Source organism: Silurus aristotelis (assembly GCF_946808225.1).
Source record: "Silurus aristotelis genome assembly, chromosome: 16".
In the NCBI taxonomy this organism is placed as follows: domain Eukaryota; kingdom Metazoa; phylum Chordata; class Actinopteri; order Siluriformes; family Siluridae; genus Silurus; species Silurus aristotelis.
In genome coordinates this window covers 4,534,527-4,560,696 of record NC_139589.1, presented here as the reverse complement: position 1 = coordinate 4,560,696, position 26,170 = coordinate 4,534,527, and the positions used below count along the sequence as shown (strand labels likewise).

General features: G+C 39.2%; 1 protein-coding gene across 8 annotated transcripts in view; it reads left to right on the top strand.

The window, feature by feature from the left end:
- The window catches only part of gria1b (glutamate receptor, ionotropic, AMPA 1b), a 91,974-nt gene that overhangs the window by 44,613 nt on the left and 21,191 nt on the right, over positions 1-26,170 (top strand). For all 8 annotated transcript variants that reach the window (XR_014537210.1, XR_014537211.1, XR_014537212.1 and 5 more), the window contains exons 7-11: positions 145-312; positions 1,605-1,709; positions 2,117-2,227; positions 9,076-9,282; positions 12,288-12,751. Coding sequence is in view for 2 of the 8 variants with exons in the window: in XM_083564530.1 (XP_083420656.1) it covers positions 145-312; positions 1,605-1,709; positions 2,117-2,227; positions 9,076-9,282; positions 12,288-12,751 (1,055 nt within the window). In the remaining 6 variants the exon portion in view is untranslated. The remainder of the gene's footprint in view (positions 1-144; positions 313-1,604; positions 1,710-2,116; positions 2,228-9,075; positions 9,283-12,287; positions 12,752-26,170) is intronic.

Here is a 26,170-nt window from a genome sequence, read left to right as displayed (position 1 = left end):
TCTATTGAAATACTAGCATACCATGTTCAATCCGGTATCTTTTCCAGCTATTACAACATTTTCCAGCATTTTATTTTAACAAGCTCTAGCTTGTCATACTGTTGTTGTTGTAACACTCACTGGTGTCTCTTTGCATCCACACAGTACACAGGGGCACTCACTTACGATGGCGTAAGCGTCATGGCCACTGCTTTCCAAAACCTCAGGAGGCAGCGTATCGACATTTCCCGGCGGGGGAATGCCGGCGAATGTCTGGCCAACCCTCCAGCACCGTGGGGCCAAGGCATCGACATTCAGAGAGCCCTCCAACAGGTTAAACATCTATGCACACACACACACACACACACACACACACACACACACACACACACACACACACACACACACACACACACACACACATTTAATCACCACCAAATTTAATCAGTTCTTAGACAATGTGAGTCGGAAATCATGAGGCATAACAAAATGGTGGCTCACGATGAAATTAGTGATGAGAAAATATGGAAAATATCAGACTATTATTAAAGTGCTTCACATTCTCAAAGGGAATATTAAATTAATTGTTACATCTCCATACAAATGCTGGTTATACATATTTAATAGAACAGATTCTTCAGAGTTTTTTTAAGTGTTTGATTTTTCTATTGACTACAGTTTTGCATTGCATAACTTTGATGATATTAATTATGTTTTTATTAAACATCAGAGCGACATTGTTGTTCTATTTCTGCCTTTTTATACAGTTGAAGTCAAAGGTTTGCGTACATGCAAGGAAAAAAAATGCTTATGTATTATGTAATGCTGCTAAGAAAATTGTTAATGTGATAATGTTAGAAGTAAAAATTCTATTGTCTTTTGAGTGTAATGTAATATAAGGGAGTTAAACATGAGAATATTTATTTATCTATTAGTGAACAACGTGTCATCATTTTTAACCATTTCTTAATGACATGTTGTGTAGTCAGACGCTCGTAAAACAACGTAATATCACCAGCGTTTCATCAGCAGCCTTTCAGACTGGCAGACTGTTACAAACTGCTGACACTGAAAACTCTTTCCATAAATGTTACATGAACGTCTGATTGGAGAAAGTCTCATCCTCATAACTGCCTTTGTTGAGCAAAACCCAGTTTTATGTTTATTGTGAGGCTCAGATTATATAGATAGTCCCTTTGAATTACAGCAGGAAAGCTAACACATTAACAAGCACATTAAATATGAATTACAGCCAGGAATACTGTCAGAGCCAAGCTGATAAAGAATATAAATCATCACCTTCTGATCAAACATCTGAGAATTCAACGGCACTGTGGTGTGATTTCTAATAACCTGCACACCACACAATTAGGCCTGTAAAACTGCTTTCAACTGCTTTGTATTGTACCAGACGAAGAGTTTGTGGATTATTTCAGGTGTCTCTTTGTAGCCAGCAAATTATCCAGATCATGACCCACTGCTTTTATTTCAGAAAGTTGTAGAAAAGCATTTTATCGGTTGTTCTTACGCTTTATGTCTTGGATCTCTTTTTTTGTCTTGTTCACGGATACACCACCATTTTTCCTTGGAGGATATAAACTTTTACTCAAAATGTTATTCTCCAGGTGCAGTTTGAAGGTCTAACAGGCCACGTGCAGTTCAATGAGAAAGGACATCGGACAAACTTTACAGTCAACGTAATGGAGATCGTCCCCACTGGACCTAAGAAGGTAACTGACTGCTCCTCAAACACCTACATTGTGACGGCTTTTTTTCCGCCAGTCACTCATCGTTACACAAAAATATAAATATTTGTGATTTTTTATATTTTATTCTTAGAATTTACTCTTAGCTCCCAGTTGGTATTGGTATTTTGTAGCTGTGCGAAAAAATATCTACGTACTTCCGTCAGCTGCCATTTCAAAATTTGCCATTGCAAGTGATTAGCTGTAGCTAGAGCCGCCACCTTATCTCAGGAACACAGCGAGAGTAAAGTGTTAGTCGCTGGAGGGGTGAGAAGGGTGTGCATGCATTTCCAAGCACTTTCCCTTCTTCTTAAGCCTGTAATATGAATATTTATCATTCTAAAAATAGCGGCGTCAAAAGTTCCTGCGCTGTTTCTTTCTTCTGTCTGCAGGTGGGCTACTGGAACGAAAACGAGAAGTACGTGAGCACGGCGACGTACGCCCACGTGCTCAACGAGACGTTCGGCATGCACAATAGGACATACATAGTCACCACCATTCTAGTAAGTGGCTCTTGTCAGATTCATTATGTCTGATTTAGACAGATTGGTCCCTTTTTATAGACCGAGTCTAACTTTTGCAGCCAACATCAAATCACAGGTCATGTTTTGTGCTTTTAACGTGTCTCAGACGTCCTGGCAGGTCGAGAGTTTGATTTCAGCATACGAGAGCAGAGATTTGTCCTGTTACCTTTTGTTTATTGCCCTATAAGGCCAGTATATTGGAGTTTTTAGTTGTGTCTTATTAGCAAAGCAAATCTCTCAGTGTTTCTTGATTCGCTGCTCCGATTTCCAATGTTTGATTGGTGCAGATCTCCTTGTTAGTAGCAGAGAATAGACTGTGTGGAGGCAAAAGGGATGCTTTCTTTACTGATATCTCCGCCAATAGCATTGCAGTCTCTAGGTTGGAATTGTGATAGAAGATCAAATTTGCCGGGTCTCCCTCAAGTCCTATATTTGGCATGAAAGAGCAGGGTTTTTTTATACGACAATTTACTGAAATATACAGTAATACCTCCGTACTTATCAGTAGTTTGTTCTGGAAATTGTGAGTGTCGAAATTGACGAGTACCAAACAAGTATTTTTTTAATGCAGTGCTATATTGTACAAGGAATAAAGACAATGCATTAATGTTCCTTAAAATGAACAATTTTACTTGCCAAATTGTACAATGATGTTTTTGCAGGAATACGAAGCAATCCTGTAATTAGATATTGTACAAAAAATAACATATAACTTTCTTATTTTTCACTATTGTCGAGATCGTCGTCATTGAAAGTTTGGACATACTGTAGTAGCCATCTGAGTCGCATTCATACTTAGCTATAATCTCTTTTTTCACTTCCATTGTGACTTTACTTAATTGGCATTTAGACTTATTGCTGTTCTTTCCAGGCTTCTTAAAGGCATTTTTATACCACTTTAGGACCCATGATTTAGGCTTAAACTGCACAAAAGGGACTAAAGAGAACGCTATGGAGGGCACTCTGTGGCACTGTTCGCGATTTTAAATGAGACTCTTTACGTATATGTTTAACCAAGAGACTGAAGCGCTCACGAGTTTCATTGATCGCGAGAACTGGTGTCGAGTTCCAAGCATAGTTGTGTCTTAGTAGCAAAGCAAATCTCTCAGTGTTTCTTGATTCGCTGCTCCGATTTCCAAAGTTTGATTGGTGCAGCTCTCCTTGTTAGTAGCAGAGAATAGACTGTGTGGAGGCAAAAGGGATGCGTGCCGAAACATTTTTCTGTGGTCTTAACGTGACTAGTGCCGAATTTGACGAGTTCCACAGCCGACGAATACCGAGATAATTGGCCACCGATCAGGCATAACATTGTGACCACCTGCATAATATTGTGTTGGTTCCCCTTTTCCTGCCAAAACAGTCTAGACCTGTCGAGCATTAACTTCTTCAGCAATTTGAGCTACAGTTGCTCGTCTGTTGGTTCGGACCACACGGGTCAACGTTCGCTCCCCACTTTAGCAAAGGAGCATTGGCCGCCCATGACCTTGCCACCGGTTCACCACTGTTCCTTGTTTGGACCACTTTTGATAGATACTGACCACTGCAGACCAGGAACATCCGACAAGAGCTGCAGTTTTGGAGATGCTCTGATCCAGTCGTCTAGACACCACAATTTAGCCAAGTCAAAACTCACTCAAATCCTTACGCTTGCCCATTTGTTCCTGCTTCTAACACGTCAACTTTGAGGACAAAATCTTTACTTGATGCCAAATAAATCCCACCCACTAACAGGTGCCATGATGAAGAGACAATCAGTGTTGTTCATTTCACCACTCATAATGTTATAATGTCACAATGTTATGACTGGTCAGTGTATTTATATTTAAACATTACAGACAACAAAAAAATACTGTAAATAATATGAGCAGACTTGACCAATTTATTTGGAACACCTCTACACCTGTCTAATCACGTAATGATCTAATCAGCCGATCATGTTGCAGTAGTACAATCTATACAGTCGTGCTTATTTAAGGCAAAAACTACATTTATGCCATTTGGCAGACACCCTTTTCCCTATTGAGTTAAAACTGAGCAGTTGAGGGTTAGGGGACTTGCTCAAGCCATGGATTAGGGCAGTGCTGGGATTTGAATTTATAACAAGGGAGGCGACTAACGATAATTTTGATAACCGATTAATCAGGTGATTGTTTTTCTTTCTTGGTTAATCGATTAATCTGATTTTTATTTTTTTTAAAGAAATACCGCATTTTTCTGACTATAAGCCGCTACTTTTTTCCCACGTTTTGAAACCCGCGGCTTAAACAACGAAGCAGCTAATTTATGGATTTTTCCTGGGTTTTTCCCGGTTTCACAAACTTCAAGCCAAAAAACTGAGCGACATAACATTAGACCAATGAAATTTCAGAACGGAAACAGTGGTGATTTTTAAACGCACAACGATGCCAAAAGAAAAACTCCCGAGAGGAATAGTTGTGAAAGGAAGGAGGAAGACAGTGAACAATGACTTTCTTTGTAGGCTACTGTTTAGATACAAGCCGTTGTAACGTGTTGAGTCTGGGTGAAGGGAGAGCTCGCTAACTCCAGCTGCAACCATATAAGCACAGACAGATTTCCAAAACTCGTGCTTTTTTTTTTCTTGGCAACAGCGTTATGGGTTAGTCAAAGAAACTTAGAAATAAGCATCAGAAAATAATAGGGACATATTCCTCGGTCCTGCACACATGCAGTAATACCGGAAAAAAATGTGGCAGCAGGCTGTTCCCAAAATGCCGCTCTGCTCTTAAAGGAACCACAACATATTTCACCCGTTACACCGTGTAACAGACACTGTCTTTCATTAAAGCCTGTGTAAAGTTAATTAGTTTCAGTGTAGACAGGCGGCTTATAGACAGGTGCGGCTTATTTATGTTCAAAATAAAAATCTTTGTAAAATTCAGTGGGTGCGCTTAATAGTGCGGAAATTACGGTAAGCTGTTTTGGTTATTACAACTATATAGAACCCTAATTCAGGGTATTTATGAATAAAAGTGTACTTTAAAAATTGTTATGATTATCGCAGATGGCAAGTTGACAACCATGCTTTAAAAAAATACACAGACATTTTGTTTAAGTGTAAGATATAAGGATTTAGAATATAATGAATTTAATTTGGTATAATAATTGATATTTATATGATATTTGCAAAAATTAAATGTACCAACATTGAAAACAAGCATTTGAAAGTAGCAAAGCCACAGTAAACCACGTTTGAAAACAGATGAGTAAACTGTTGTAGCAGACAAATGCTGTAAAAAGACAATGGAACAGCACGCTAACGTTAAAAAATAGAAAAAATATACATTGGTGTACCAATGAATGAGCATTCCCTGAAAACCACAACGGTAACTACAAATTGCAATCGTTTACTGCTGCTGTTATTTGCTGCTTTTAGATTTAGTGTTTGTTCGCACCGCTTTAATTGAATCATCACGATGTCACGAGCGAACTGATCGCGCAACCTGATGCTCGAGAGTCATGACAAAACAAATTACTTAATTAAATGAATGCATTTTTTACATTATGAGGATTATACAGTTTTTACTTACCGTGCTGATGTTTCGCCTTCATCCGTGACACCAGTGTGTTTACTTTTCTTTTTGTGTTATCTTGTCGTCACATTAACCCCATAACTTAAACAGTTCAACTAACTGATAACAGCATTCGTTGACAACGAATTTTATTATTGATTATTAGCGATTTTAGCGATTAGTTGTTGCAGCCCTACTTATGACCTTCTGATCTACAGTCATATGCTTTACCCAGTGAGCTACCACCTGAACTCAACCATCAGAATGGAGAGAAATAAAAGCAATCTTAGCGACTTTGACCTTGGCATGCTTAATGCATCCTGACATTTTCCTTTCTGGACTTTGCACAGAGCGGTGTCTGAGAAGAATTCTTATTACAATCCTTTCTATTATGTCGTTTTTTGTTTGTTTGTTTGTTTGTTCTTTAATTTGTCACTTTCATAAGTCTAGCTACATCCAGTATTTCATGTTTTACACACACAAAAATGTGAGTTTGGTTCGGCTGCTGACTGTGTGCTTCATGTGTTGTTTGGTTTGCTCCACATTCCTTTTTTGCGTTTGATTAATTAATCCATTCATTAAGTCGCCATGAAGATCTGTCAGATTTTAGTGTGAATGGCTATTTTCCGTATGCTTTTCTTACTATTTGTGCCAAATGCCGTTAGAAAATTAAATGCTGACACAGGAATGTAAGTAGGCATGACTAGGAAATACATATACACTCTATGTACACTAAATTCCAAATGTTTATAGACACCTAGTCATAAGTATAGTTCCAATTCGCTCTTATAATTCCCTCCACTCTTCTGGGATGATGTTCCACTAGATTTTGTAGGTTTATTGCGGAGATTTTGTGTGCGTGTAAAGATTTGCACTCATTCAGACACAAGGGTGTTAGTAAAAAAAGTCACATACTGATGTAGGTGATGTGAGACCTGGGGTGCAGTCAGCATTCACATTCATCCCAAAGGTGATCAGTAGGGTTGAGATCAGATCTCTAGCAGGCTGCAAGGAATCTTCCACTTTAAACTATGCAAAACATATCTTCATTGAGCTGGCTTTGTAAACAGGGCCATTGTCATGCTGGAACAGGTTTGGATCCACTAGTTCAAATGGAGGGTAAAGTAATGGTACTGGAAAGACATCATATATAGTTAATGGTAATGCAAAGACATCATATACAGTTGTGTGCTTCCAAGTTTGTGGTAACAGTTTGGGGAAGAAACGAATATGGAAAAGGAAAAGGGCTGGAAAAGGTTAAATAAAATGTTAGAATAGCTTGAAAAGTTACCTGATTAAACATGATCACACTGGAATATTGAGAGAAGAACATGTCCAATTTAAGACAAACCCCCTTGTATTCGAAAACTACTCTAAAGTACAATACTTTTGTCCATATAGTGTACAGTGTGTGTGTGTGTGTGTGTGTGTGTGTGTGTGTGTGTGTGTGTGTGTGTGTGTGTGTGTGTGTGTGAATGCAAGATTTTTTTTAGATTCTGTTTTCATGTATTTTTGTCTTGTTGTGTTTGCGTTAGCACATAGAGTATTGCTTGAAAAAGCAGAAGACCACATTTTCATTCACAATTAAAGTAACTACCGTAATTTCCAGACTATTAAACGCACCCAAATATAAGCCGCAGCCACTGAATTTTACAAAGATTTTTATTTTGAACATAAATAAGCCGCACCTGGCTATAAGCCGCAGGTGTCTACACTGAAACTAATGAACTTTACACAGGCTTTAACGAAAGACAGTGTCTGTTGCACGGCTTGTATCTAAACAGCAGCCTACCAAGAAAGTCATTGTTCACTGTCTTCCTCCTTCCTTTCACAACTATTTCTCTCGAGAGTTTTTCTTTCGGCATCGTCGTGCGTTTAAAAAGCACCATCGGTGAAGCTTTTCTCCCGATGCCGTGCAGCTCAGAACACAGGTGAGGTGTGTTTTCATGCCCGGTTGTTTTCAGCGTGACGACTGATTCGCATTTCCTGTAGACAGTCCGAGTGAGCGGCAGGTCAAACGTCAGAGGAACATCATCCATATTTATGATGTGGTGCGGCCCGATTCAGTGGGCGCGCATCTGATTTAATATAAAGAGTTTCATTGGTTCACCTGAACCCGTTCGGCAATTTAATTGGTCTAATGTTATGGGGCTCAGTTTTTTGGCTTGAAGTTTGTGAAACTGGGAAAAACCCAGGAAAAATCCATAAATTAGCCGCTTCATTGTTTAAGCCGCGGGTTTCAAATCGTGGGAAAAAAGTAGCGGCTTATAGTCCGAAAAATACGGGTAGTAAGTCAAGAAATAGGTTTAAAATTGTTTCTGATTGAAAAAAAAAAAAACAGTTTGAATGTAATTTATTAGATGTTGTTATATTAGATTCAACTTAATCACATACAAGCCTAATAAATAATTTACTGTGGCCCTGAATATTTAATTTGCTTAAGTTGCATAATGTACTTGCTACCCAGAATAGTATAATCGTAAGCTAATGTAATGTAATCTTTAATTATACCTGAATATGATTATATATCAAAAGTGATGCATGTAGTGAAATAAACATGTATTACACTTGAATAAAGGTTTTTTTTTTTAGGAGTAGCTGAATCGTGTCGAGTGAAGTAGCTGCTTATTAACAGAAGAACACAAGTTCAGATGTATACAATACCACAAGCATGGCTCTGGGTCGATACAAAAATAATTGGCTTCTGGTTTACATCACATTTCTGAGCGTCAAGTGTTCGAGACCACATGATAAGTGCGTACAGACAGATTTGGCGAGCATGCTGAGCACGCAGGGGAGGAAAGGAAGAACCCTGCTGGGATTTTTCTGTCTTTTTTTTTCCAACGGCAGTCCACAACTGTTATTCACAACCCCCTAAGAAGTCGGGTTCATCCCTCAAGTAGAACAACAGAAAGTTTTTACTGGATGAGTGACTCAGGGGCCAACAGTTTTGCACCACACACAGCCTAGCAGCAGGATGATAGAGCAGTATCCTTTCCTACTTGTTTTGCAGCCAATGCCTCGCAAGGCTCTTATAACAAGCGGAAATCCATCCACGGCCCGCCGAGGACGCTCTCCTGCTCATTAGGAGCACAGTTTCCCAGCCTTATTCACGTTCAGGGACATTACACATGCTCGTTTTGCAGCAGACCATCGCACAGATTTTACACAGGGAGCATTTTTGACAAATCTATGTGTTCTTAATGTGGGTTCATCACACCTTATTAGGAGCCATGTGCATGTCAAATCGTTATGGAGTCACGAACATCTTTATTCACCGCATTCCTTCACCCTCAGGAATCTCCGTATGTGATGCTGAAGAAAAATCACGAGCAGCTGGTGGGGAACGATAAGTACGAGGGGTACTGCGTGGAGCTGGCCGCCGAGATCGCCAAGCATGTCGGCTACTCCTACAAGCTGGAACTTGTACACGACGGCAAGTACGGTGCCCGGGACCCTGATACCAAAATGTGGAACGGGATGGTCGGAGAGCTGGTGTATGGGGTAAGTTCTTAGATTCTGGTGAAAATTTACTTCTTGGGATAACGAGCAGTATTTTAATGAGACCCTGAAACCTAGCATATCCATCTAACTATGCATTGTGTATATCACTGAATACAGGAGACATGACACTCAAAAAAACCGTAAAAACGTGTGTAGACTTGAGTGTTTTGTCAATGAGGTGAATACGACCTTTGAATAATAGCATCGTCAGGAACTTTAATGTGAAAAAAACTTTACTTCAGCAATATCAAGGCATAATTTTGAGCAACTTTAATAAAGGAAGGCTTTAATTTTGTCTTCAAATGGCGAACAAAAGCTTGTTTAAATTTTAATACCCGCCCTTGGGTTGTATTAATTTGCACACACGATCACCATTTCAGCACTGCGGGTGCTATATCAGTCTGTATGCATAGGCTTATATATTGTACATGCAAATTACAATGCCTCCAGCTGCGCACTAAAATGGAGACGATATGACGATTTGTTAATGTAAGATATAGGATTCTCTAGAGACCATGTTAGCAAATCATTGTCAGCAGTTATTTGGAGGTTTTGCGAATGTGTTGAATGCAAAAAGTTGTTCATTTGAATTACTGTAACGGATAATTATGATCCCGATACTGAGCAGAATGGAGTTATGGATGGAGTCATTTTAATACCTTGGTATGATTTTCAGGCGAACTCCTGAGCAATCCCTTCAGACCAGGGCTCCCCAAACTATGGCCCACCCCCACATTTGAAACGGCCCTCTAAACAATGCCAGATACATTTTGAAAAGTCCTCTAGGGGCCAATCACTGATGTCACTTGCCGTTTGTTTTTACATGTGAGACTGTGCGCTGCACATTTTCTTTAGCACATTTTCATGATTCAGTACTGTATTTTTTTTCATGTTCATTGACAGTTTATCAGCAGGTATGATTTAAACCAGCTACAGGTATCAGTAAAATCCACTACCGGCCGACCTCTAATTATTAACATAATCTAATTATTTGTTAGATTCACACCAACCTTATGCCTATGCATAGGTAAGTTACCGTATTTTCCGGACTATAAGCCGCAACTTTTTTCCCACGCTTTGAACCCCGCGGCTTAAACAACGAAGCGGCTAATATATGGATTTTCCTGGGTTTTTCCCAGTTTCACAGACTTCATGGCGAAAAACTGAGCGACAAAACATTAGACTAATTAAATTGCCGAACAGGTTCAGGTGAACCAATGAAACTCTTTATATTAAATCACATGCGCTCCCACTGAATCGGCTCCCACTGTTCCTCTGACGTTTGACCTGCCGCTCACTCGGACTGTCTAGAGGAAATGCGAATCATTCGTCACACTGAAAACAACCGGGCATGAAAAACTGCACTTCACCTGTGTTCTGAGCTGCACGGCATCGGGATAAAAGCATCACCAATGGTGATTTTTAAACGCACGACGATGCCAAAAGAAAAACTCCCGAGAGAAATAGTTGTGAAAGGAAGGAGGAAGGCAGTGAACAATGACTTTCTTGGTAGGCTACTGTTTAGATACAAGCCGTGTAACAGACACTGTCTTTCGTTAATGCCTGTGTAAAGTTAATTAGTTTCAGTGTGCAGCTTATAGACAGGTGCGGCTTATTTATGTTCAAAATAAAAATCTTTGTCAAATTCAGTGGGTGCGGCTTATATTTGGGTGCGTTTAATAGTCCGGAAATTACGGTAATGTTTTGACCTTAATAGCAATGAATATTCAATTTTAATTAATAATAATTAAAGAAAGGTAAAATTATGTGGCCCACACAGAAAAAAGTTTGGGGAACCCCTGTTTTTGACCTAAAATTGCAATGCAAAAACAACCCCAGAAATATTCTCTGAGTAAATCAGGGAAGGTTAGGTTTTAATATGAAAAACAAGAATTTGCACGTTCTTCTTTCCGCAAGTGTTTTCCTGCGTCGTTGTATGTTCATTAAATGGCCAAGCATGTCTCTTCTATACCGTCTATTCAAACGTTCCCATTCATATTGCCTGGAGGGAGAATTTCCTTGTTCCATCGTTCTCTCTCGCACTGACACAAATCCGTTTTGAAAAGGATAACAGAGTGTTATCAAAGTGGGCCACAACGAGCCTAGGAACAGATCATGCAATGTCCGAGCTTTAAAACCGACATCATGATAAAGATGTCTTGTCTCTCGGACTGCTCATAATGCAATACTGCTCTGCTGCTCTGCACATTCCATTCGTCTGTTCTTAGTCCAAAAAGCGCCGCAGAAATGCAGTCCCCTTTGTTAACATGACTGGTTGATTGACAGAAACAAGAATGGGGATGATTTGAGGGTTTTTAAACAGACAGCCGTTTGCAGATGTTTCCTGATCAGAGCATTCATCCGCCTACATTTCGAGGAGAATAGAAAGCTGCCTGTAAAAAAAGGACTAAAGATTTCAGATACATCTTAGTAATGACTGTGAGTGAGGCTGAGTCCCAGTCATGTAAAGCTCTGTATAGATTTTTCTTTACGTAATCTAGAAGGTATTTGGTGTTATTATAAGGAGAGCACTAAGACCGGAGGGAACAGGTTTTAGCAACATTGACACACACACACATACACACACACACACACACGCACACACACACACACACACACACACACACACACACACACACACACACACACACACCTGAATCATTCGTAATGCATTGTGACATTCAGTTGTTTGTAGGAAGGGAACTTAATTAATTTCCACAAATTGAGTATTTGACGATTTGGAATTCTGACATGCACAAATACTGTTGACTGTTTAGTGTGTGTGTGTGTGTGTGTGTGTGTGTGTGTGTGTGTGTGTGTGTGTGTGTGTGTGTGTGTGTGTGTGTGTGTGTGTGTGTGTGTGTGTGTGTGTGTGTGTGTATGTGGCTTAGCAGCCAGAATGAATTTTAGTTATGAGATTGCCATAATGCCATTAAAAGGAAACCCAGGATGTCAGGTTGCTTTCTAAAAACGGACTACACATTATTTTTGCATTTGTCATACAGAAAGCCGATGTTGCCGTGGCTCCGCTCACCATCACTCTAGTCCGAGAAGAGGTCATCGACTTCTCCAAGCCCTTCATGAGCTTGGGCATCTCTATCATGATCAAGAAGCCCACCAAATCCAAACCGGGTGTCTTTTCCTTCCTGGACCCGCTTGCCTACGAAATCTGGATGTGTATAGTGTTTGCATACATCGGCGTGAGCGTGGTCCTGTTCCTGGTGAGCCGCTTCAGCCCGTACGAGTGGCACAGCGACGACTACGAGGACTGTGGCGAGCAGCAGAGCCAGAACCGGTCTCCGTCTCCAGAAGCAGGACAGTCGCAGTCACAGGGTCAGCACGGACAGAACCCCGGCCAACAGGACAAGCAGGAGAAACCACCCGAGCACACCAACGAGTTCGGCATCTTTAACAGCCTGTGGTTCTCTCTGGGTGCCTTCATGCAGCAAGGCTGTGATATTTCACCCAGGTAACTTCTTATATTTCTATGACTAAAATGTGAACGCTAGCTATGAAAACAATGAAGGCAGTCAAAGTCAATAATCAATGAAAGAAATAATTTTAAAAAATCACAGTTCCCAAACAGTAATCTCAAGGTAATTATTTTTAAAGTCGCAAACTATCAGTAAATCCAACTGGATTGAAAGGAAACAGGAAACATCAATAAAAACGAGTGTGACAGGAATAGAAAAGCCAAATAGAGTAATAAGAGGAAATCGGTACGCTGGAGCAGTTAAGAGAGAAAGTAATGAAAGATTTATGAATCATCAGCGGAGACGATTTTCCAAATTTGGAGCGTGAGAAGCACCTGGGGACAAGAGGGAGCTTTGAGGAAGGGGATTTTTTTGAATACTTTGAACATTTCTGTATATATATATATATATATATATAGTATCTCACAAAAGTACACCGCTCACATTTCAGCAACCACTTTAGTATATCTTCTCAACTGACAATACTATAGAAATGAAACTTGGATATATTTTAGAGTAGTAAATGTGCAGCTTATATAGCAGTACAGATTTACTGTCCTCTAAAAATAACTCAACATACAGCCATTATTGTCTAAATAGCTGGCAACAGAAGTGAGTACACCCTAAGTGAAGATGTCAAAACTATGTCTAAAGTGTAAATATTTTGTGTGAGCACAATTGATATCTAGCACTGCCTTAAAACTCCTTAAAACAATGGAATTCACCAGAGCAGGTTGCTGCTGCGATCCTCTTCAACTATGTTGGACACATGGCGCTTTTCCAATTTCCGCTTGAGAATGTCCCACAGGTGCTCAATAGGGTTCAGGTCTGGAGACATACTTGTCCACTCACTTGTCCCCTTCAGCTTCCTCAGCAAGGCAGTCGTCATCCTGACGCTGTGTTTGGGGTCATTATTATGTTGGAAAACTAATATTCGGCTCAGTTTCTGCAGAGGAAGGGATAATTTTCTGCTTCAGAATGTAACAGTACATATTGGAATCCATGTTTCCCTCAATGAACCGCAGCTTCCCAGTACCAGCAGCACTCATGCAGCCCCAGACCATCATACCACCACCACCATGTTTGACTGTGGGCAAGATGCAATTTTCTCAACTTCTTTGATCGACCCTTCCGAGGCCTTTTCTGAGTGGAAACCATTTTGGAAAACCTCTGTATGACCCTGACCACTGTACTGTAACTTTAGGGTGTTACCTTAGAGAGTTCTTTGCTATGAGGTGCCATGTTAATCATCCAGTGGTCAGTATGAAAGAATTGTACTGAAACCCAGCAGTGGCATCTTGGCGGTGTTGGGATTTACATTTACACTTATAGCATTTGGCCGATGTCCTTATTCAGAGCGACGTACATCTATCTCATTCATACAGCTGAGTGGCTATGGGATTAAGGGCCTTTCTCGTGGGCCCAGGAGTGGCAGCTTGGTGTGGCTGGGATTTAAACTCATGACCTTAATCACTAAGCTACCACCTACCCTGATTTTAACTCATAAGCTTCTGGTCAGAAATACTTCTTAACCACATCCTCGTTTACACATTAGTAGTGGAACTTGAAGATAAGTAGGTCGCATGACCATATTTATTGTAGTAACTCGTGTACAAACTCAGTGATGCACATTACTCAGCGTAAGCTTGGAGTTTATTACATAAGTACACTATTTATATTTATTATCACGTAAAATTGTTTTTTATAAAAATACAGCACAGTGAAAATCCTTCTTTGCATACTGTATGCCAGCGATGTTTGGAGCTGGGGCCGTGAGAGCACAGGGTCAACCGTGATACAGCGCCCCTAAAACACTGAGGGTTAAGACCCTTGTTCAGGTGCCCAAGAGGGGCAGCTTGGCAAAACCGTGGCTTGAACCCAGACCTTTTGTAACTTAAAGCCCTAACCACTGTGCTACCCCCTTCTTCAAATGCAAAAACTAATCTTAATCTCTGTGCAGTTTTAATACAATGAAGAAGGGTTGTTTTTTTTTACATTGATGGCTTTTGGTGGACCCTATTATGCAGAATGACTTACAATTACCTCATTTATGCAGCTAAGCCCGTGCCCAGCAGCGTCAGCTCAGTGGTGCTGAGATTTGAACTTTTGACCTTCTGAGCAGATGGCTTACATCTTAACCACAATGTTAATGTAATGCATGCACTGTTAATGTAATACACAAGTTTTGTACATTCAGTGCAGTAATTGCGCCATTTTACCTGAAATAAATGAACAGAATGGTGTGTTTTAAAAATAAAAAAAAAAATTTCTTTTTGTAGAAGGTTTGATCTGCTTTGTGGATTACTTGAGCTAGGAATATATGATGTAAAACCCTCTCTAGCATCACGTCTAGCGATTGGGTTTATTTCTACTGATTGTAAATTAAGATCTTTCCAGATTTGTAAAGTTTACATGCAGAGTTTGTGAAATAAATTGTAGGACTAAAATCACACTCATTTATTAATTGCATTACCTCAGACCGCTCGGTAAAAAAATCCAAATCGAAGCTGTAGTGTGCTTTGTGAATTATGTTCTACGACATGAATGCATGTCAAGGTCTATGGCTATGAGGTGGCAGTTCTGACCCAATTCTGTAGAACAGTGCACATCTCGCCGCAGCTACTGTATGTATTTCCTGACCTTTCATTTCCCGCTGTCTTAAACCCGAAGCTGTCTCGTCCCTACGGCTGAACTGACACTTGTCGTACTATTTTCTCTTGCCGTTAGTCATTATGGAGAGCATTAGCGTGTTGTATGGCTGCTGTATCGCTCGTATTCTCTGTTCTCTTCCCTCATTATAGCGAGATGGTCCCTGTGCCTCTGGAAGTTCCAGGCTCCTCAACTGTCGTTTGACATTTAGATACGACATATATATATCTGTGGCTTGAGGGGAGAGCTGGCACGCCTCAAATTAGATTCCGCTCTCAGTCAGGGACCCGGGCTGCCGTCGTTCTCCTCGCTGCGTGAGCTCAACAGCTGCAGATGATGTTTTCTCTCTGTCCATCTCTGACTGGCTAATTAAAGTTGGACTCAGCGCCAACCAGAAGGTCCTTATGAAAATCTTCACAGAAGCCATTGATCTGCTCTTATCGGGCAATTACACAGAGGAGCACATGGAGGAGGATGGATTGTGCTCTGGCCCCATGCGACCCCACAGAGACGGCGTGTTACATCAGGTAAATCTAAGGGAATGAGAGAATATAGAGCGAGGTAGCACAAATCGTTTTCTCGATACTTTCTTCTCAGCACACATAAACTTTCTGCTGTGCTCTGAGAGGATGATTTGCAAAGCTCTTGCAGCTGGTTATGAATATACTAAATCAGGCTCTCTACGTACGTCAGCTGCGTTGGTTTTTTGTTTTTTTTTTGGCAGCTCGAGCAGTATAATGTTGTATGTATGCAGTCCTTGACACTCGAGTGCACTGATTTACTAAGATTTCACCCCAAAAAATGAGCACTAATTCGCATGTCTAATCAGATGAATTATGCGAGCTGAGGGTGATTTGACAAAAATATATTTGCATAAATTGAGTCATGTGGAAAGAAGTGGAGGGAAAAGGTGGGGGCGAGTTTAGTAGTGAAAAATACAGCTCAGAAAAAGTCAAAAATTGTTTTTGAAAAGAGTGAAACATAAACTTTTCACATGTGTAGGCTGCACATTGAGTATAGTGCAGATTAAAGGCTAATGCGTTAACCTTTATTAAGAAAGTTCTTTATTTATACTATGTGGGCAAACATTTGTGGACACCTGAGCATACGATTGTGGTGATTTGTGAGGTTTCATTCAGCCACAAGACCATTGGTAACATCAGGTAGTGATATTAGTGAGGTGAGGTGAGGTGAGGTGAGGTGAGGTGAGGTGAGGTGAGGTGGCCTGGAGTGAAGACAGCGTTCCACTTTATTCCAAAGGTTTTCGATAAGTTTGAGGTCAGAGCTCTATAGCAGGCCAATCAAGGTCTTCCATTTCAACCTATGTAAACCATATCCTGCATGAAGATTGCTTCAAGCAACGAGGCATTGTCATGTAGGAACAGGTTTGTGCCACGTAGTTCAAGTGAACGGAAAATTAATTGCTACTACATCCAAAGACATGGCTGCATCAACCAGAGTGTTAATGCAGCTACTAGCATGAACATTGAACCCTTTGAAACATTATTTGTTTCAAAATAACCAAGTTGCTTTGTGAGTCAGTGTAGGAAATCTTTTTACTCCAAGTGAAAATAAATAAATTTGCTAATAAAAGATGTTTAAGACCAGTGCAGTCAAACTAAATATTTCTGTGGAAACATTTGATTACACATATTCATCTGTAAGTCATTCAGAGTGGGTTATTTTTTCTCTAGACAGATTTGGGGCATAAAGAGATCTTCTGGAGGATGGTTCCAGTTTTGAGTGTTATATAAGCTAAATGCTGCCTCACCATACCTACTGTTTTTGTATTCTTTAAGAAGATCCGAGATAGATTTTGGGCCTAAGCAATTGGGCGATTTAAAGACAAGTAGCAACACAGGATTGTGCAATATCGATTTTTTTTTCCTGTTTGCAATTCACAGTTAAAAAAATGTGACAGACAATTCAATCATCCAGAACCAAGCAAATACTACAAGCATTTCCATTGTTTAAGGTTTAAAGTGGGTTTCGGGATGGGCGTAATCATGGTTACCTGCTGTGCAGTCGGAAACTGCTTATAGACAGATTTTGGATTCTGCAGTAATGTGAAGTAAACTGTAAAAGATAAAAAAAAAAAACATAACAGTACATTTTGTGGTAAAATCCTTTCACAAAATCCTTTGTAATAGTACTAAATTATATATATATATATATATATATGGGTGTGGGTGTGTGTGTGTGTGTGTGTGTGTGGTGGTATTAAAAAGGTTAGAAACTAGTTTTGTAAATTGCCAACAGTTAACAGCACAAGGATGAACGCACAGTCACAGGGAGCACCGACTATCATAAGTCAGTGTTTCAAAACACATCGTCCTGCATTTGCCACATAACTAATTTGCCGGATTTTCCCGGTCTCTCACGTATAGCACCATAGACCAAAAAACTTATAGGGAATTGTTTTTATGGAGTTTTATGTTGAAATAATGAAATTTATTAATGGAAATATAATTATCTATTATAAAATGAAGTAATATTTGAATACAGTACAGTACAGAACGTAAAGAATGCGTGGACGCGTATCTTTAACTCTCTCTTTAACCCTCTTTTTTGACGTCATAGGACAACCAATAAACAGGCAGAGAAACTACACATAGGCTGCACTACTGCAGAACTGTATATAGTACAATACAGTACTGTATAGTTCTCACTATAAACATGATACAGTGTACTGTATTTCTACCAATTTACACAAAATTCATCTTGCTGTATTCTGTTTTCTGTGTGTTTAAAGTGTTAGGGAGGAGTTACGGCCTAAACCGAAACGGAAAAAATAATTTGGGGGCTGGCGTCCGTTTATCGCAATTTTTCTGTTTATCGCAGGCGGTTTTGAACCGTAACTACAGCGATAAACGGGGGATTACTGTACATCGGGAGCTGTGCAGCTGATGTTTTTCTGAGCACGTGCGTTACCATGTCTGCGATTTCATCACGGGCAGCAAGTTAGAACAAATTCTGCGTGAAACTGGTCAAATCTGCCACAGAGATATTAGACATGGCAAGTTTACGCCAATGCTGCAATGAGTCGTTCGAGGTGATTTGAGTGCCATGCTTGCTTCAAGAGCGAAAGAACATCACCGGAAAATGACAGATCAGACAGACACCATTGCGGAGATCCAGTGAGAATCACAGAAGGTGTTTGACACGCTTCAAAAAGAAGACTTCCAGGATATATTTCAGAAGTGGCAGGAATGATGGAAACTCTGTATTGCTGTGCAAGGAGATTATTTTGAAGGTGTTAGTATACACGTACATAAATAAAGTACCTTCTTGTAAACAGAGCAGTCTCGAAACCTTGATATGTATACTGTATATATATATATATATATATATGTGTGTGTGTACAGTGTACAGTGTACAGTACTATACTGTGTAAGTTGAATATTGATTGGTTTTATTCAATAAATAGGAGAAGGGGGGGGTGACTTGCAGTTGATTTTAAAGCATTCACAGCATCTGTGTAAATTAGTCTAGGAAAATATGCTTATTGGCCCAACAACCATTTAATAACAGAAAAACAGGCTGCTGTCTGGATGTATTTTTGATCATGCAGTGATGATGAAGTTGCTATTGCACGCACCTTCTCAACAACAAACTTGTATTCTGATAATGCCCCAAACCCCAATACGATATTATTATTATTATTTATATGACTATTTAAAAATATCTAATATGCACATCCAGTGTTTTATTTCCCGCATGAAACTTTGCAAATCGGAACAATCCATTTGAAGTGCAAACGTGTTTGTCCTTGATAAATGTCAGGCCCGCCACTCAAAGCGCTCGCTGCTCACAAGGTAATTCATGTCAGCTCATGCACACATGGGCCTTATCATCTCAAAGAAAAGACCCTTTCCCTCTGGCTGTGTTACTTCAGTTAGCCTGTCTGATTTTCAGAGCAGCTGTTTAATCTGATAAGGCACATGAATGAATTTCTTCTCCTTGCACTGATAAAGGTATAATGGTAAAAAGAAAACGAAAAAAAAAAAACAAGCCTCTTTGCTCCTCCTACCCGTCCTTTTCTGAGGCAGACCAGCAAATGGCGCAGGGAAGAAAGGCAATCAGGGCCATTTTGTTTCGAAGCTGTTAGAAGGCGAGGTTGTGAGAATGTGGCGGAGTTGATTAGCTGGCGTTGCGCTAAAGGCTTTGGCAGAGATCTGTTGTAGCACAGCGGAGCGGACTGGCACAGTTCGTTTGGCTAGTACAACACTGCTGCAGACGGAGATGTATTATATCAGTCACTTCTGCTAGATTGTTCCACATCCCTTTTCCTGTTGTTGCGCATGCTTTGGGATTTTACGTGGCTTATCTGCTACATGCTGACATTGTCACATGCACTGTCGTCTATTTTCGCCAGCGCACCACACAACGCATTACTGCGACAGCAGGCGTCTCCGCACACGGGATCGTGGAAATACGGTTTACATGGCTGGAGCCTCTGTTGGCGTGCATTCAGTTCTGCACTCTGCTCACACGGCCCGATATTAGGTTATGCAAATGGCCTGAGCTTGATGTTAATGGTTTCAGCACTAACCAAAACGGTTCCCGCAGATTTAAATGTCAGGGTTGCCCACTGACACACAAGGAACCGTATTGACGAAGAAGGTCTCGATTTATATGATTTATTGATTCCAACTATAGACAATAGGGCGAGATTTACGGTAATGCACGCACACATTACATTATTAATCTTGATTGTTCTGACATTTTCACATGCCGAAGCATTCTGAGGACATTATCATAACAGTGCAGGGTGCAAACGTGTCTGCAGGAGCACCATCAGGACGAATTGCATCACTCAAATTCATTTATATGTATATATATATATATATATATATATATATATATATATATATATATATATATATATATATATATATATATATATATATATACACATATTATATATTATATATTAGCTTGCTTTATGGCAAAACATACCCAATGCTTTACTTTTTACTTTTAGGTACCTTAGCCTAATATAAAGTCTACTGCTCAAAATCCAGTGCTAGACCATTTTGGCTAAACTACTGTTTAATAAATTTTTTATTAGCTCTTATAAAAACACACTAACATTGCCCAAATAAGCTAAATTCAATCACAAAACGAGATCTATTAGGTTCATAGTGCTCTGCATGGAGCCATCAGTGCCATTATAATTTACTCTATCTAGCATGTTAAGTGAAGGCATTTGTTCTGTCTAAATCAGAATTGCACAAACCTTTTCCTATAAGGGGCCTAAATCAAACTTGATTACAGGTCGTAGGCTGAAAGTAAATTAGCATAACACCAAATAATTAGATTTTCTATATTAAAATAAAATAATTTTTTATGGTTCCCCATAAAAATGGTTTAAAATAAATACATGAATCAATAGAAAACGTTCAATTGAATTCAAGATTTCTATAGCGCTTTTCACAATGGACATTGAACTATAGAGTTAGTCCCTAAAACAGCTATTTAGGATGTAAGCAGTACAGAGATATAGTATCATATTTGTGACCTTTAATGAGAGCCATGAAGCTGGTCCTTAGTTTTTTGTAAAGTTGCGCTCAAATTGAATTAATTTATATTTTCTACACTTCATTTCAATGTACATTTTTTGCAGCTTAAAACAAAATATGTTCTATCAAATATTAAACTACAAAGATCTGTATTAGTGCCTTTTCCCCCTCTTCTCATATATGCCACAGCAGGCTGAATGAAGTCACCATGTCAAATCAACATAGCTGCTCCAACAGCAAATGGTGTACAGTACTTCTCGAGCAGTTTCAGCTTTAAATAAGTTAATATACAGATGCAGTACTTAAATCCACAACTGAATAATAACTAATTGTTGTTTCAACTAGAATTATTTTTAATGCTGTTGCTAACTAGCGAGCTGTCTGCTAGCTAGCTGGTTGCTATGATACTTCTATTACAAAATACGACTGTATTTATTTAAAAAAATACAAGGTCTTTAAGATTGAATTCAGTACATTACTTACATTTTACAAAATAAAACATGCTTAAGAGATGAAGGTCCCATCTCAGAACCATCCTTTTAGCAAGGCCTGTATGCCTTAACCGCATGCTTTTTGCCTTACAAGGAATAAGTGTCTGCTAAGATGAATAAATGTATGGTGCTGGAAGAGAAAGGGATCCTCTCGACCTTAAGCCTTCAGATCATGAAGGGCAGCTCTGTGTAAAATAGAAAAGCCATTACCTGAATATGAATGGATTCTTAAAGATGTGCCTACGAGCTAAGGAATATCTGACCAGATTGAAAGTTGCACAGATGTTTTGTTGGTTCCAATTCTGAAATTGTAAGTAAGTAAGTAAATAAGTAAGTAAGAAAGGAGGGAGGGAGGGAGGAAAGGAAGGAAGGAAGGATGGATGGATGGATGGATGGATGGATGGATGGAAGGAAGGAAGGAAGGAAGGAAGGAAGGAAGGAAGGAAGGAAGGAAGGAAGGAAGGAAGGAAGGAAGGAATTCCCTTTGACTAAGGTTAAAATTAGTTTTAGGCATATTCTCTGTGTGTATGGGGGGTCATAATCCTTTGACCCCCCATACACCTTTACACACAGTGCATGTTTGTCTGTGTGTGTGTGTGTGTGTGTGTGTGTGTGTGTGTGTGTGTGTGTGTGTGTGTGTGTGTGTGTGTGTGTGTGTGTGTGTGCGTGTTTGTGTAGCCTTGTTATGTTCCACCACATTTCTCATTTGTTTACATATTCACAAACATTATCACCCTGTTTACGTACCACCATTCGCACATACACTTTAGCATCACACACACACACACACACACACACACACACACACACACACACACACACACACACACACACACACAGCAGCCCAGGGCCTTTATCGTTGCAGAGGTGACCCTGCCACCACCAGAGTGTGGGCATGTTCAGCGCTGTTAAACACGGCCGGCTCTCCAGAAAGGACAGCTTGTCACAGCACTTGATGTGTTTGCTTTCCCGATATCCATAATGGTAAAGACACCAGCGAGAGCTTTAACTACATAAGATGAATAGGAGCTGAAAGGGTGATGCAGCGCGTCTCCACGGAGTTTGTATATCTTATTAAAAACTTGAAAAGCTTTTGGGCTTGGAGTATCAAAGTGACCTATATTTTGAGAATTAGTTACTCCATTAATTAATTGCTGTGATTCATTAGAGGGTTTTAAGCGGCGAGATATGCTGAGTTTAACCGAGCCGTGGGAGAGCTGACACGTTGTAATCTATGTGTCAGATACTGTATGTCAGGTGGCAAGAAAGCTGTCCAAATTATTAACCTAGATTTCTAATATCAGCTACATGCAAAAGAGAGAACAATATTTGTTAGATCTCTCATGTTTATTTCTAAGCCGCTGAGTTTTTTTATTTTTTTTTTAATTCAATTTGTCCATTCATCCGACTTCTGAGATCTGGTTAGTGCAAAATGGCAGACAAATGGTTGAATGTTTGTTCGATCGATTTGGCGTTATCACTGAACCAGCAGATAAACTGGATAGATATGGCATCGAACCAAATAGGGTCAAGGTCACAGTAAGGTCAAATGTCTAAAAGTAATTTGTTTTCAGTAGATTTCTTTATATGGTGGATTTGAAAGATATTTATGGCGTAGGCAATTTGTTTCAAATTCAAATTTAATTTGTTACATACACACACATTCATATGACATATAGTGAAATGCTTTTTACGAATGTCCAACTTAAAAGAAATACAATATAAGATAAAAATAAATAAATAAATAAAAGAGTAAGTAACGTTAAAAAAAAAAAGTATAAAAGTATATTAAAATATAATTTGAATATTAAAATATTATATATATATATATATATATATATATATATATATATATATATATATATATATATATATATATATATATATATATATATATATATATAATCTAGAAAAAAGTATATAGATGTATATACATCCATGAATTAGAAGGGATGGATGGATATTTATGACAGTAGTACAGATTAAAGTGCCTAAAGTGTGATGTAATTGTCATTAAAGTGTTCATGTGCTTGTGTAAAAAGTGAAAAGTGAAGTGACGCTGTGCTAGTCCAGTCCAGTTAGAGTTCCACTAGTCATGCAAATCAGTGTGAATATTTGTATTCACTATTAATGTGAATACATAATGTTTGGCATATAAATTATTATGGAACAAAAACCCAGAGACTGATGGGACCATATCGTAAACATATTAACATGGATTGTGGTTGACTTAAAGACCACCATTTTACCAAACCCAACCTTTATAAGCAGGCAGGTCTTTTGTTAATAAATTCAGATTAATTTTTCAAGGCGTTTTTACAATGGGCATTGTAACAAAGAAGCTTTAAGGAAATAAATAAAATAAATACATGAATAACTATAAAACTATACGTTTTCTGTCTAATGAGCAAAACAGTGGTGATGCTGATGATGAAAAGACCTCCCTTAGATGATATTTAAGAAGAAACATTGAAAGAAATCTTGAGGGGAACCAGACTCAAAAGGGGAATCTATCCTCTTTATATCACAATTTCATGGTTGCTGAAGATAAACTGAAATATTTTTTCATAGCTTTTTTTTACATCACAGATTGACGTGTCAATAAATCCTGTGATGTATGTGAATTTTGGCTACTTACGACTTTGTAAAAATCAAACTAAAGACAAATAATAGAAATAAGAGAGGATAATTCGTTATGTGCTTGTGGGGATTGTCGGGGATTTTTTGGCAACCGAAGGCAGACGACCTTGTTTTTATTGCTTAAAGAAATAAGCAAAAGTGATGGTGCAGAACAAAATGGTAAAAAAAAGAAAGGGATGTGTCATCGCTGTTTCTGAAACTTGTTGGTCTGTCGCTCTGGAAAATATGACCTTATATATGCATTGTCAGATTTTATGGACTCTGAATGGTCACAGACGAGCAGAGCGGATCATGGAGTGGCGAGGACAGGAGACTGTAAGAAACACGGCTGCATTTTCAAGTAATTACGCAAGTCTTTCATTGGTTTTATCGACCGTGTCCACTTGCCGGATCATCTCTCAAACAGCGTTGCACATGTTGCATGTGTTTTACAGGAATGCGACGTCAGGTAACCGAAAGGTCGGTATTAGCAACATTCTCACAACAGCTCTAAAAAGCTCTACTTCACCACAAGGACAAAAATAATCAATACTAAAAAAAGTCTCACTCAATCAGCCCGTTTTTTCCATCATCAGCCATGGGAAGTAAATCCAGCCCGAGTTTCTAGCATTTTACTTTTATACTTAGACTCTTTTCTGTAACAGAGGGGGTTTTCCAAAAGCTTATTTGACTACAGTTAGCATAATCAGTGTCAGATAACATTGTAGCAGTAACTGTGTCGTAATAATGTTCGTTAAATGGTCAACAAAGCCATCCGTACAATCCCTCCGAAATGAACAGCCACAGAATGTAGTCATCCAATCGTGTTATTTTTGCTAATAAAAGAGAGGGAAATGAACAGAAATGAGCAGAGATGTTGGACTACATTAATAGCTTCAGTAATATCATTTCAGTTTTAAGCAGTCATCATGGTTATATTGGTAGTTGGGTTAAAAGTTGGCTTCTGGTTTGGTAGTCAGTGGTTTGGATATTAATATATATAGTTATAGATATAGTTCATTGCGAGTAAAATAAATCGCAATTTCTGTCTGAATCAGAACCACTTTCACGTCGCTAAAATGCTGTGCTATGTTTTGTTATTTACATAATTAGCATGAAAAACAATATATGGACAAGCGTTTGTGATTTCTGATCATCCCATTCTACATTTATTCCCTATTTGCTGTTATAATTACCTCCACTCTTCTGAGAAGATGTTCCACTAGATTTTGGAGTTTGCTCGTCGAGATTTGTCAAGTAAAAGTCAGGTATTGATGTAGGTGAGGTGAGAAGGCCTGGGGTGAAGTCAGCATTCATATTCATCCCAAATATGTAAAATAGGTATGGGGTGCTGTATAGCAGGAGGTCTTTCACTCTAACTCATGTAAAGGTAAAAGGAAAAAACTAATACTACAGCATTCTAAGACATTCTATACAATTGCGGGCCTCTCTATCTATCTATCTATCTATCTATCTATCTATCTATCTGTCTGTCTGTCTGTCTGTCTGTCTGTCTGTCTGTCTGTCTGTCTGTCTGTCTGTCTGTCTGTCTGTCTGTCTGTCTGTCTGTCTGTCTGTCTGTTCCTCTGCCTGTTCCTCTGCCTGTCTGTCTGTCTGTTCCTCTGCCTGTCTGTCTGTCTGTCCGTCTGTTCGTCTGTCTGTCCACCCGTCCTTCTGTCTGTCCATCTATTTATTTATTTAATTCATTAATTTTCTACTTTTTTTTTGCTAGCTTTCTTTGCTTTATTTTTTTCCCCTTTACTAATCATTATTCATTTATTCATCGTTAGTAGAAGCGGCACCATATTTTTTTCACACTTCAGAACAGCAGAGAAGTTAGAAGGCCACTGCAACCTCGCTCGGAAAGAGCCGAAAGATTTCAGATCTCCTGTAATTTGTGCAAACCTGCTGTTCGACAACACAACCCCTTTTTGTTCACGTCAGCAGGGTGACGCTGCATGACTGACAGATTGGTTTCCTTGGATGGAGACACAAGTGCACTTGTTGTGCTCTCACAGTAGAGCTGAAAAAAAGAGGAAGAAGCAGACAAACAGACTGAGAATGAAGGCCAGGAGACAGAGAGAGAGAGAGAGAGAGAGAGAGAGAGAGAGAGAGAGAGAGAGAGAGAGAGAGA